Genomic DNA, 12,516 nt, shown 5'->3' with positions numbered 1-12,516 from the left:
CTGTACCTACCTGGGCCCCCAAGTGCAAGCTACCACTGATACCTATGGCTTCTCATTTTGGTTCCTTAATTAAAATGGATCAAATTTGACACTGCAGGTATACCTTTGCTATCCAGAACAAAGAATGATAAAAAATTAACCTGAGGTGCAGGTCTTAATTTGCATTAGCTGGCAGATCAGTTGCCAAATGACCAATGGAATGCTGGGCTTGTTGATTAAATGAAAGAGATCCTGGCCTATATTAGGTGCTAGAGAAATACCTATTGGCTGATTAGCCATTCCCAAGGCCAGCACTCACATCCAACACAAAGCATCTTAGAAATACTGAAAACAATTAATGTGGCAAGAAGTTAAAAAGATAAATTATGTCATTTGCACTTCAGTGTATATTTATTACTCAAGGAATGTATAAACTTTGAAGTGCTCGGAAACTATAAACCAATTTCTAAAAACAATCACTGCCTACATTGACACTTGGGGAAATTCACTCATTCAAAAGTTTGCCTGGCTCTGAATTTCAAATTCTGCCTGGAAAACAAGAGTGTAATGAAAGGTTAGTGCTACCTTTCTGTTTCTTTCCTACACCTACGTATATGCCTCAAAAACACAGCTACTTTTTAAAATTTTATAAATGGCACATAGTCAATGTAGGAAAATAAAAACATACAGATAAGCAATGGTCTTTTTAGATTCTATACCCTTGTGGACTTTTCCTTTGGATATACATATGTATATCTTGTTACGGGAATTCGTGCCCCAAAAGAAACCCCCAGCAAACAACAAAAAAACCAAGCAAAAAATAAAGTTAGAATGTCCTTAACTATATGTAGCCCAGGTGTGAATTTATATTATGTACAAATTTATGTGCATTCATTTCTTTTTTTGCATGCTGGGGTATGAACCCAGGGGCTTTGTGTGTGTGTGAGGCAAATACCCCACTGCTGCACTACATCCCCAAACCTCTTTTCAGTTTGACACTTAAAATCTCAACTGATACTAGGCGTGGTGGCACACACCTGTGATTCCAACAACTCAGTTTGAGACCGGCATCAAGGCCAGCCTCAGCAATTTAGTGAAACCCTATCTCAAAAGAAAATAAAAAGGGGTGGAGATGTAGCTCAGTGGCCAAGGGGCCCCCGGTGTAACAGCCACTAACAACCACAAACAATATCCAAACAACAACAAAAATTCAATTGATGCTATTAGAATAAAAGATCCCCTGTTTTTTTGCAGTGATGTGACTTACACCCAGGGTGGGCTCATGCTACCAAGTGCTGTACCACTTAAGCTTCACTCCCAGCCCTGAAAAGTGAACTTTCGATCTTCCTGTCAGTCTTCTGAGCTGTTGGGATTAGAGGTGTGCACCTCTAAAAAAGTGCCTGGCAAGATTTCACTTGAACTCAGGACCTGACTGAGGCATGCTCCTGATAAAGGGCCAAGTACTCATTTTTTTCCATTAAAAGAGCAGCTGACTACTATTGCATCCTTTGAAGATTTGCATCCTCTGTTGATTCGGTCACAAGCTCTTCACATACAGTTACTTTTCAGTAAACTCTTCATTCATTCTGGTGTTCTTGAAAATATTCATCAAACAAAGAGGAAGACTCATCTTCATGTTCCTGACACAAAGCAAACACAAAACAGAAAATACATTTATTTCCCCTCACACATGTGTGTTTACATATTGTTCAGGTAATGCTCAATATAGAACTAATAACCAGGACCAGCTGCAGATGTTGCTCATAGGTAATCATCAATGGTTAAGAAAAGGCATAACTGACAGAATTTTTCCAGATATATGGTAAGCTGATGTGTTTATATCTCATCAGAAGCATTTCTCACTTAAATTTATATTCACAATGATTCTCAGTTAATTTGTTAAGATAGTACTCTCCTGACGACTATCATTAGTCTCTTCACGGATATGTGAGAGCAGCCCTAGTTCAAATGGATTTCATCTCTTTGTACAAACTGCCAAGCTCTGAGTTCAAAGACTTAATTCAATAACAATACCTCAATGAAAGGCAGAATAAAATTGATATCACTTGCTGAGCACAGGTGTCAATTTTGGAGATTATCCAGAAAAGTTCAGGTACTGCTACCACTAAGACAAAAAAACTGAGGAGTTGCCTGGATTGTGTAAGAGGTCGATTGAGTGCTAGCAAATACTTTTACCTAGAAGAAGATCAGAAATTACCTTGGGTTCTTTAAATTCTAAGTCTTCTCCGTACTGAATGGCAAAATCAATATGCTGTAATACAATGTTCATGCTTTCTTCATCTGACTGATCGTAAGGTAAAAATCGAACCATGCTGTAGTCATCAATCTACAAGTTGGAGATTTCAAAAAAGGTTCATTCTGAAGTTGGGCAAGATCCATAATTTTCAACTTAGATTTGAGTTTTCATAACTATTTGTACTTCTGGTTAAAAACATTTGTGTTTTGGGCATAGAGGGAGGAGGGATAGTCAGAGACAACAGTTGCAAATTGTTACTGATTTTCCTGACTCTGATCACTGGCTCACTCCTTAACTGCATACTGTTTCATGGGATTTATCTGAATTCAACACCCACTGAAATGTCACAAAGGCACAATCAGTTCTCAACTGCCAAATGGTTTGAAATAGTAAACATGTTTTGTTAATTTATTGACCACTGACAAGAACTATTTCTACATTAAACTGCTGACAGACCAGCCTATACTTCCTTTCACCCTTCTCTATGAAGGCAGTAGGGTTGGTCTGTGCTTCCCAGAAAGGTCACTGACTGGATGTGGGGAAACACATGGACAGGTGGAAGAAACCCAAACCCCTACAATTCCAAAGCTTACCAGTCCACAAATCGCTTTAGTCAACTTCTTGAATTTTTTGCTTCTTAAGTCACTTGTCGAATCTTTTAAGAAGGAGTACATGTCTGGATCTAGAAACCTTTAAATGTGAGGAAGAAGTCTGATGAATAAAAGGAAGAATCAATCAGCAAACTAGGTTTACAGACTGACAGAACCTCTCATTTCTGTAAAACAGAAGGTTCGTCTCTTCAACTGAAATCTGATGGTAACAGAACAACAATGAACTTACTTTTCAATTTCCTTTTTAGCTTTCTTACTCAGCAGATCCATTTTTGTCATGATGTTAACTTGTGGAATTTCTAGAGAAATCATAGCACTCAGGGCTGCCAAGATGCCAGAAATAAACTGAAGGAGGAAACAGAAAAGAGAAGATGAATCAACTGCTCCCAACAAAGCCTCCAAATACAGACAGGCTTCTACTTCTCCCTGGAAGAAAACTGGTCTTAGTAAAAGATGCACTACTATTAAAGAGAAAGACTACTCAATCAGATGGTTGAACCTCAGCTCCCACAGGTGAGGACACTAAGGGAAGATGTAGCTTTAATCTACAGTGATCATATGTCTCAATTGAGAGACAGTATTATTAACCTCCTTACTTGTCTAATACTCAAAAGCTATTAAAGATAAATAAATTTTGATTTAGTTCATAAACTGGACAAAAAGATCCTTAGAAATTTTTTTAAAAAGCTATTTTATTATTTTTAAAAATACTTTATTTCATTGCTTCTTGGCCTTTTAACTTAGAGCAAGTGTAGTTAGTATAGTTTTTTTTAATCTGTTTAATATTTGATATGTCCTCTATCAGACAATATACAAAATGGATTTTGGAGCAGGGAGATGAAATAGGAGCTTGTTCCATCCACTCCGTGCATCGACCTGGTATTGCAGTACCTCCAGGTATGGTGCACTCCACCTGACTCTCCTGGTTATTAAAAGCAAGTTGCTGTTAGTTTCTCTTATTTTGTAAAATACCCACCTGTCTCAATTTTCTTTGACAAATAGTTCCCCAAAATCTGTGATATCATCATTTACTATTTTTGAGCTTAAATATATTAGCATAATATTTTAGCAATAAGAGATACTAAATAACTCTGAAATAGTCTGTGAAATGTCCAGAATCACACAATAATCAGAGGGGACAGCCATCTGCTTCTATCCATGATTGAAAAATTCACAACAGATTTTCCTCGGACCTTGAATGACTCCACCATGAACTGAGAATCAACAAGAAACACTCCACACACTCGGAACTCCCACTGCTCCAGTTGCTGGACCAGCTGTTTCATCACAGGCAGGTGCGTGTACAGCTCAATCTGACCTACAGGAAGGATACCGTGAGAACAGTGCAATAGGGACAGATCAATCATCAATAGAGAACATAAGTTTTCCCCATAAGATGGTTTAAGAAAAAAAGGGAAATCAGCCTTGAGTAATAATACATTCAATTTTTAAGAGGCCTTAAAGTCTTTCAAAGTAGTCACAAACCTAAGATGAATTTCAACCATGGAAATTTCAAGCAGACTATCCAGATTTATGTAGAAAATAAAATTGTTCACACTTTGTGTCTGTGTCTGGTGGATACTAGATAGAGATTGAACCTGGTGGTATTCTACACCCCCAGCCTTTTTTTTTTTCCAATATATATTTTTTTGTTGTAGGTGGACACAGTACCTTTATTTTATTTTTATGTGGTGCTGAGGATCAAACCCAGGGCCTCACATGTGCTAAGCAGGCATGCTACCACTGAGCTACAACCCAGCCCCCTGCCATTTTTATTTTGACACAGGGTCTTGCTAAATTGCACAGGCTGGTCTCAAATATGCAATTTTCCTGTCGCATATTCCTGAGTAGCTGGGATTACAGGCATGTACCACCATACCCAGGCATGCTTCAGTTTTTTTGCAAATCAAAAATGAGTGCTAAGCTGGGTGTAGTGGCATACACCTGTAATCCCAGCAGCTCCAGAGGCTGAAACATGAGGATCATAAGTTCAAAGCCAGCTTCAGCAATGACGAGGCACTAAGCAACTGAGTAAGCCCGTCTTTAAATAAAATACAAAATAGGCATGGGGATGTGGTTCAGTGGCTGAGTGCCCCTGAGTTCAAGTCCCAGTACTGCCTGGTGCAAGGAAAAAAAAATGAGTTCTACACAGAAGAAATACACATAGTCAACAAATACATGAGAAAAATGTTCAACATCTCTAGCAATTAGAGAAATGCAAATTAAAACTACACTGAGATTCCATCTCACCTCAGTCAGAATGGCAATTATCAAGAATACAAGTAACAATAAATGTTGGTGAGGATGTGAGGAAAAGGCACACTCATACACTGCTGGTGGGACTGCAAATTGGTGCAATCACTCTGGAAAGCAGTATGGAGATTCCTCAGAAAACTTGGAATGGAAATATCATTTGAACCAGTTATTCCACTCCTCAGCACATAACCCAAAGGACTTAAAATCAGTATATTATAGTGATGCAGCCACATCCATTTTCATAGCAGCTCAATTCACAATAGCTAAGCTATGGAACCGACCTAGGTGCCCTTCAACAGATGAACAGATAAAGAAAATGTGGTACATATACTCAATGGAATACTACTCAGCCACAAAGAAGAATGAAATTATGGCATTTGAAAGTAAATGGATGGAACTGGACAATATCATGCTAAGTGAAATAAGCCAATCCCCAAAAAACAAAGGCTGAATGTTCTCTCTGATATAGGGATGCTGACACATAATAGGTGGTGGGGAGGGAGGAGTGGAGGTTCACCAGATTGGACAAGGTGGAGTGGGAGGAAGGGGGATGGGAATGGGAAAGACAATATACTGAATGGAACATAATTTTCCTATGTTCATCTATGAATATACAACCAGTGTAATTCCACATTGTGTACAACCACAAGAACAGGAAGTTATACTCCATATATATATGACATGTCAAAATATACTCTATTATCATGTATAATTTAAAAGAACAAATAAAAAAATAGTACCTACATTAAAAAAAAAACAACAAAAAAAACCAACAAATGAAATGTCCATATTTAAAAAAGAAGTGAGCTGGGTGCAGAGGTGCATGCTTGTAATCCCAGCAGCTCCAGAGGCTGAGGCAAAAGGATTGCAAATTCAAGGCCAACCTCAGCAAAAGCAAGGCGCTAAGCAACTCAGTAAGACCCTGTCTCTACATAAAGTATAAAATAGGGCTGGGGATGTGGCTCAGTGGTCAAGTGCCCCTGAGTTCAATCCCTAGTACCCCTCCCCAAAAAACAAAAGAAGTGAGAATATGTTTGTGACAACTACACTTAATTTTTCAAATTCTAGGATTATTAATTGTTGTGTTTCAGAAGGGAGAGATACTTCTCTTTTCGGTTATAATACATCATCTATGAGGACAGAGGTGATTTTTGTTCACTATTCATTCTTCCAATCAGATAGAGTAATTGGAATATCAGGTATTAATGTTTCCCTGAACAAATGGATGACATTTGGCTACATGTACAATTGGGAAGAAGAGAAAATAAGCTTGGATCATTACATATTTACGATAATAGAACATATGCATTCTTATATGTGTGTGTAGTGCATATACCATAGAAATACATTTCTAATTATATCTATCACATTTAATTTCACTTACATAATAAATTGTTTTTCAAAAACAAACAAACAAACACAAAAGTCAAAAGTGAGTGCTAGGGTTAGGGTGTAGCTCAGTGGTGAGCTCCTTGTCTGACCTGTGTGAGGCCCTGGGTTCAGTCCCCAGAAGCGGGTGCTACAAAAGGATGTGACTTTGGAATATTAATCAAGCCCCACATTAATACACATGCACTTTTTGTGTGTCCATGTATGTTCAAATACAGGCAAGGAAAAACAAATGAGGACCACAAATGGTTAAAGCTACTAAGGCTCAACTCTAAAATTCAAAATGAGGCATAAGAAACTGTGTGTAACCACCTGCCCCTCAAGACACCTTGCTCTGTTTACTGTGCTCAGCCACTCTGGTCTTTCGGTGCCTCAAACCTGCCTTGTTCCTTCCTGCCTAAAGGACTTTGGCCAGCTGTGTGCCTTCCGCTTGGACTACTGTCGACTTCACATTCACCCCATGGCCAAGTTTAATGGCCACTGGATCAGAAGTTTCCCTAAGCTCTCTGAGATGGGACAGTCGGTGTTACTTCCAGGGACACCTGTCATAAACGAGTATTAAATAACCACTGGGGAGAATTCCCTGCATACGAAGCGAGCACGTGATAAAATCAGTGGATGAAGTAGAGACAAGTAAGAGCTTGCAGTACCGTCTGTAGCTACAAACACTGTACTTTCTCCTGCTGAGGTGACCACTGTCACAGCCTCAAGAAAATAATACATTCAAATTGCTGACTTACCTGGGCAATCAAAAAGAATGTAGTCGTCCTCCACATGGCCAAGGCAGTTTTCTAGCCAGTCGAAATTATTGGCAAAGTACTCCATGCAAAACACCAACCCTCCATTGGGACCGAACCTCAGAGAATCATCCTCCATCACATCATCCACTTCGATCAGTTCCCGGATGTCTGAAAAGGACAGACAAGCCCCTAAATCTAAGTGTCCACTCAAAAATTATTACCCTCCATAATAATGATTAATTTTTAAAATCACACATATGAAATTATTTATGTACATGGTTTTACACTGTAGCAGTATCCATCAATAGCAAACTGAGCAAATAAATTACTGTATAGCTAGACACTGCACTGTGGAATATCATGCAGCCATAAAATGGGAGCTCCTTAACTACTAATATAATCTAATCTCTTAGGTATGTTATTCAGTAAAAAATGCAAGGCACAGAATTCTGTGTAAGTATATCATCAAGTTGGGGATGTGCACCTGTAATCCTAGTAACTCAGGAGGCTGAGGCAGAAGAATGGCAAGATAGAGGAAAGCCTTTGCAACTTAGAGAGACCTTGTCTCAAAATAAAAAATAAAAGGGCTGGGGATATAGCTACAGTGGTAAAGCATTCTGGGGTTCAATTCCCAACATGGCAAAAAAAAAAAAAAAAAAAAAAAAAAAAAAGAGAGAGAGAGAGAGAGAGAGAGAAAGGGAAAAAAAACCATACATATACTGAATTTTATATGCACAGACTGTCTATGGTAGGATACACCAGAAACTGATAATATTGTTTGCCTCCAGTGAGGGAGTTTGTTTGCTGGGACACTGAGCTGGGAGGGAGACATTTTCTTGTGCTCTTAAATTCTTTTGTACCTTCTGCATTTTAAATCATGTAAATATGTTATTATTACCTACTTCAAAAAAAGTAAAACAAAAGAAAGCCAACTACAGTCTCTCAACATGATGACCCCAGGGAAGCTACCTGGCCTCCCTGAGCCTCACGTTCCTTTTGCTAAGATGGGAAGTAGGGATAGGAATCATACACCCTTGGATAAAAGGATGAGAACTACCTGAAATAAATCACCTACAGGAAGGGCTTAAAAATTCTGATATATGTATGGTTCTCTTAAGTTTGAGAAATCAGTATCTAGAATTTTCTGCCTTGGGTTTTATTTATGTCTTCAAACCTATAATTTTGTTTCAGAGAACAGTGCTTCATCCACAACCACATTTACATTAACACCTTCGTCCCTGTGACCTGAGGAATAAACAACCTGCCCAATGCTGAATAAAACTGGTCTTCTAAAGGATAAACAAGGACATATCAGTCAGTAGGACACTTAGAACGGATGTGAGGTTGGGGACCTCTTTTGGCCATGTGCACCCTGCTACAGAGATAGCTGATCCATAGGAGGAGAAAACATCAGAGACAGCCAGAAAGCTGGCCCTGGCTGTGTTTCGGGCTCTGACCTGTCGCAAAGTCTTATCCTTGGGTTCTGTGAGAGGCCCCTGAGTCCTTTCAACACACCTTCTGACTTAAGCCAGCTTGAGAGCTTGACCAAATGATCCCACAGTGATACAATGCCTGTTTCTCAAGGAAGAGGACTGTCCCGGATCCCTTCTCTCCTGAAACTGCCTCCAACTCTACCTGCAGCCACTCCCGACTGATGACCAAACACGTCATTATCAGAAATCAGAATGAAAAGGAAATTTTCCTATTCCTACTGCCAGTAACATGCGATGCCATCTGCTGCCTTCCTTCCTGTTACCGTGAAAGAAACACCTCGCTTCTAGAAAGGCAAACACTGCCCCTTCCCAGGATCTCCTCTCCCTTCTCACTCGTGGTTATTTCTGCATTCTCTGGAATCGCCAGTTTCCCTCTTTCTACTGGAGCATCTGGCCACCATCTCCGAGCTGAATAAGAAGACCCTCACAGCCCTTCTGGTCATCAAACTGTTTCTCAAGTCCTTCCCACAGCAAAGCCTCACGGTCAGTTGTCCCCTCTCCAAGTCTGGACACGTCACCTCCATTTCACTCTTTGCACCGCTCCATTCTGCTTTCATCCCTGCCGCTCCACTGAGATCACCCATCAGGCCCCACAATCTCTTGTGTTCTAACAGCCACTGCTGTGTCCTCGTCTTACACAACTTCTCAGCTGTACCTTTTTTTTTAACTGTTATTTTTTAAAAGCATTTTTTTAACCTTTATTTAATTAATTAATTTATTTTCCTGTGGTGCCAAGGATGGAACCCAGGGCCTCACACATGCTGGGCAACTGCTCTACCACTGAGCCACAACCCCAGCCCCCACCATTTCTTTCTTGAAACTTTCTCTCCTGGTTTTTATAAAGTTATATTTTCCTCCTGCCTTACTGATGCCAACTCTTCTACCAGACTTCTGAAAGACAACATCAAGGCTGAATGTTGGGTCCTTTTCTCTAACAACACTCCATTTCAACATGAACTCCTCCAGTCCTGGGCTTTACGAACCCAGATGCTGCTTACCCAAATATTTGTACCTCCAGTAAAAGTGAGGAGTTTTTCCTTAAGATTAATCTTTTTATTTAAGCCCGCTTGAGTTCCTTCTGTTGGCTTCAACCTAATAAGCTTTACTGTAGATTTACCTTAACCAAGAGGGGACAGAAGGGAAGTGAGAGAGTCCACTCACTTTTAAGTCTTAACCAAATACCAAGAAAGGATACTGTCACACACATCACCATGAACATGTCACCAAATGACACTCAGCTTCATGTTTTTCACCTCGAAACCAGTTTCTGTCCTGAGCAGCCAGCACTCACTGCCTCCCCTACCCTTACTGTTCCCGAAGGATGGAAAGGTTCTACGAGGACTTACCAGCCATCACAGGGTAGTTGAAATGTTCTGCTGCAGGATCTAGGTTGACCACTTGGACAGACCGATTGAGGGCTTCACAGTGTTGGACCATGGTGGCACAGTAGGTGCTCTGCAGTGTCAAGGTATGAGGGGTCAAAGTGAGAGGCAATGTAGTGCCACCCTCCACACCCACAGGATTCTCCACACCCTTTGGGGCAGGGTCCAGTAAGGCCAAACCTACGCTTTCATCAATCAAGATTCTGGCTAGAAACAAAAGGAAAGGCACTGGCCTGGGAATCAGGACACCTGTGTGGGCTGCAGATCCAGACCTGGCTTTGACTCACTGGTAGCTCTGGGGAAGCATTTCACTCTGCCCCTCAATTTTCTCATCTCTGAGATGTTTTCCATGATCACTCAGACTCCTTACTGATCTAATGTGTGACAAGTGGAACCGAAGGGAAGATTGCTGATTACACAGTGTGGCACCTAACACACTATCTCTTCTAGGACTTGCACAGTGCAACAAAGCTACAGGTGGGAGGGTCAGGGATAATGTCTCTGAGTCGGGATATCTGAGCCCACAGGATTGAGCCTGCCAACTGAAAACATTCCAAGATGAGGGAATGTCAACATCAATGAATGGTATGGAGGTAGGCTCTCGGTTTGCAACTTCTGGTTTAGAGAATGCTTTACCCCTCAAGTAATCATCACTATACTATGTTAAAAATCTCTTGGTTACTCGTCTGTCTCTCCTCTCTGTTTAAAGATTGTGTTGTGGGACTGGAGTTGTGACTCAGTGGTAAAGCACTTGCCTAGCATGTGTGAGGCACTGGGTTTGATTTTCAGCACCACATATAAATAAAGGTCCATCAACAAACAGCTAAAAACTATTAAAAAAAAAAAAAGATTGGGTTGTATCTTACTCTTTTTCTTTTTTTGGTACTGGGTATTGAACTCAGGGATGCCTTTACCACTGTGCGACATCCCCAGTCCCTTTATTTTTAATTTTGAGAGAGGGTCTCTCTCAAATCTTGCAATCTTCTTGCTTCAGCCTCCCAAGTTGCTAGGATTACAGGCATGCACCAACACACCTGGCTCCCAATCTTACTCAGTTTCATAAGGCCAAGGACTAGCACAGTACCCATTCCGTAATAAACGTTTGGAAATTATTTCTAAACAACTGACTTATTATGTTTGAATATAAGTTCCACAAGGGCAGGGATTTTTTGTGTTTTGTTTACCACATAATCCCCAGGGCCCAAAATATTAAGTGGCATTAAGAACATGATCAATGAGTGTTTCTGATAGAAGGCATCAAAAATTTGTAGAAAGACTTCAAGAACATGAAGTCAGGATTGGGGTTGTGGCTCAGTGGTAGAGTGCTTGCATCGTGTGCGTGAGGCCCTGGGTTTGATCCTCAGCACCACATATAAATAAATAAAATCACGGTATTGTGTCCATCTGCAATTAAAATGAAAAAATTTTAGAAAAGAACATGAAGTCATTAATTTATTTTATTAAATAAACATAACATGTAACATACAACAATTTATGACACATTATGTAAAAACAAACGTTATTGGGCTGGGGATATGGCTCATTTGGTAGAGCGCTTGCCTTGCAAGCACAAGGCCCTGGGTTCTAATCCCCAGCACTGCAAAACAAACAAACAAACAAACAAACAGTTATTTCTTCTTAAGCAAATGGCATAAGTTTCTTGTGTTTTGTAATTAATAGTTATCATATATTAATATATATTTACAAGTAATCCATGTGCACTTTCAAAATATACTCTATAGTTTTACAAGTAGTGCAAGTACATTATAACAAAACATTTCTAATTTCTCCTTCCTATCCCTTTTCTATTAGTTATTTCAACTATATATAAGCATAAATGAGCATATATATAAACATACATAATATGTTATTATTTTGAACAAACTATTATCCACTAAATAAATTATGAGAAAAAAACTATAGAAAGATACTTATTCAGTGAAATCGGAATTAATCTAGAATATAGAAGTAACCCCATCATGTTCTCCCCAGGTGCCTTTACACATACTGTTCTCTCTACCTAGAACACCCTCCCCACAAATCACACTATATTGGGGCATTAAGTAGCCAACAAATATGAACAGCTACATTACTTCCTATCAAACACTAAACAACAAAAAAACCAAAAGGGACATTGAAACGGAGAAGCGAGTTGCCCAGGGTCTCAGGGTCCCTAGTACGCACACCCACGACCGCTCCATCACCTCCCGTATCCCTTTGCCTCCCACGAGCCACTTTTCCCTCCTCACCTTCCCGCTGCCTGCGGGGCCCATGACCAGCTGCGCATACCGAGGCATGCCGACTCCCCGGTTTCCCGGTGCCGTCTGCCACACTCCCTTCAGCCTTCGCGCCACGCCCACTGAGTTCCGGGAACCCGAAGCGCCAACCAATAGTAATCGACGCTCCGTT

At 40.2% G+C, this 12,516-nt stretch overlaps 1 protein-coding gene and 1 non-coding gene across 2 annotated transcripts; one reads left to right on the top strand and one right to left on the bottom strand.

Moving 5' to 3' along the window:
• Nucleotides 1-368: 368 nt before the first annotated feature.
• Nucleotides 369-12,508, bottom strand: Gpn3 (GPN-loop GTPase 3). The gene is made up of 8 exons (XM_047560360.1): nt 12,357-12,508; nt 10,072-10,180; nt 7,233-7,400; nt 4,041-4,165; nt 3,077-3,192; nt 2,830-2,926; nt 2,198-2,326; nt 369-1,619 (listed from the first exon to the last, which is right to left on the bottom strand). Exons 1-8 carry the CDS (start codon nt 12,402-12,404, stop codon nt 1,557-1,559), a joined length of 855 nt encoding a protein of 284 aa, XP_047416316.1. The 5' UTR covers nt 12,405-12,508; the 3' UTR covers nt 369-1,556.
• LOC124992091 (U2 spliceosomal RNA) lies at nt 3,567-3,760 on the top strand. The gene has a single exon (XR_007110086.1). It is a non-coding gene; the product is annotated as a U2 spliceosomal RNA (small nuclear RNA).
• Nucleotides 12,509-12,516: the final 8 nt, after the last annotated feature.

The sequence above is a fragment of the Sciurus carolinensis genome, chromosome 8 (assembly GCF_902686445.1).
Source record: "Sciurus carolinensis chromosome 8, mSciCar1.2, whole genome shotgun sequence".
Lineage (NCBI taxonomy): Eukaryota > Metazoa > Chordata > Mammalia > Rodentia > Sciuridae > Sciurus > Sciurus carolinensis.
The sequence above is the reverse complement of the archived record's forward strand: the minus strand, read 5'-3'. Positions and strand labels throughout refer to the sequence as shown.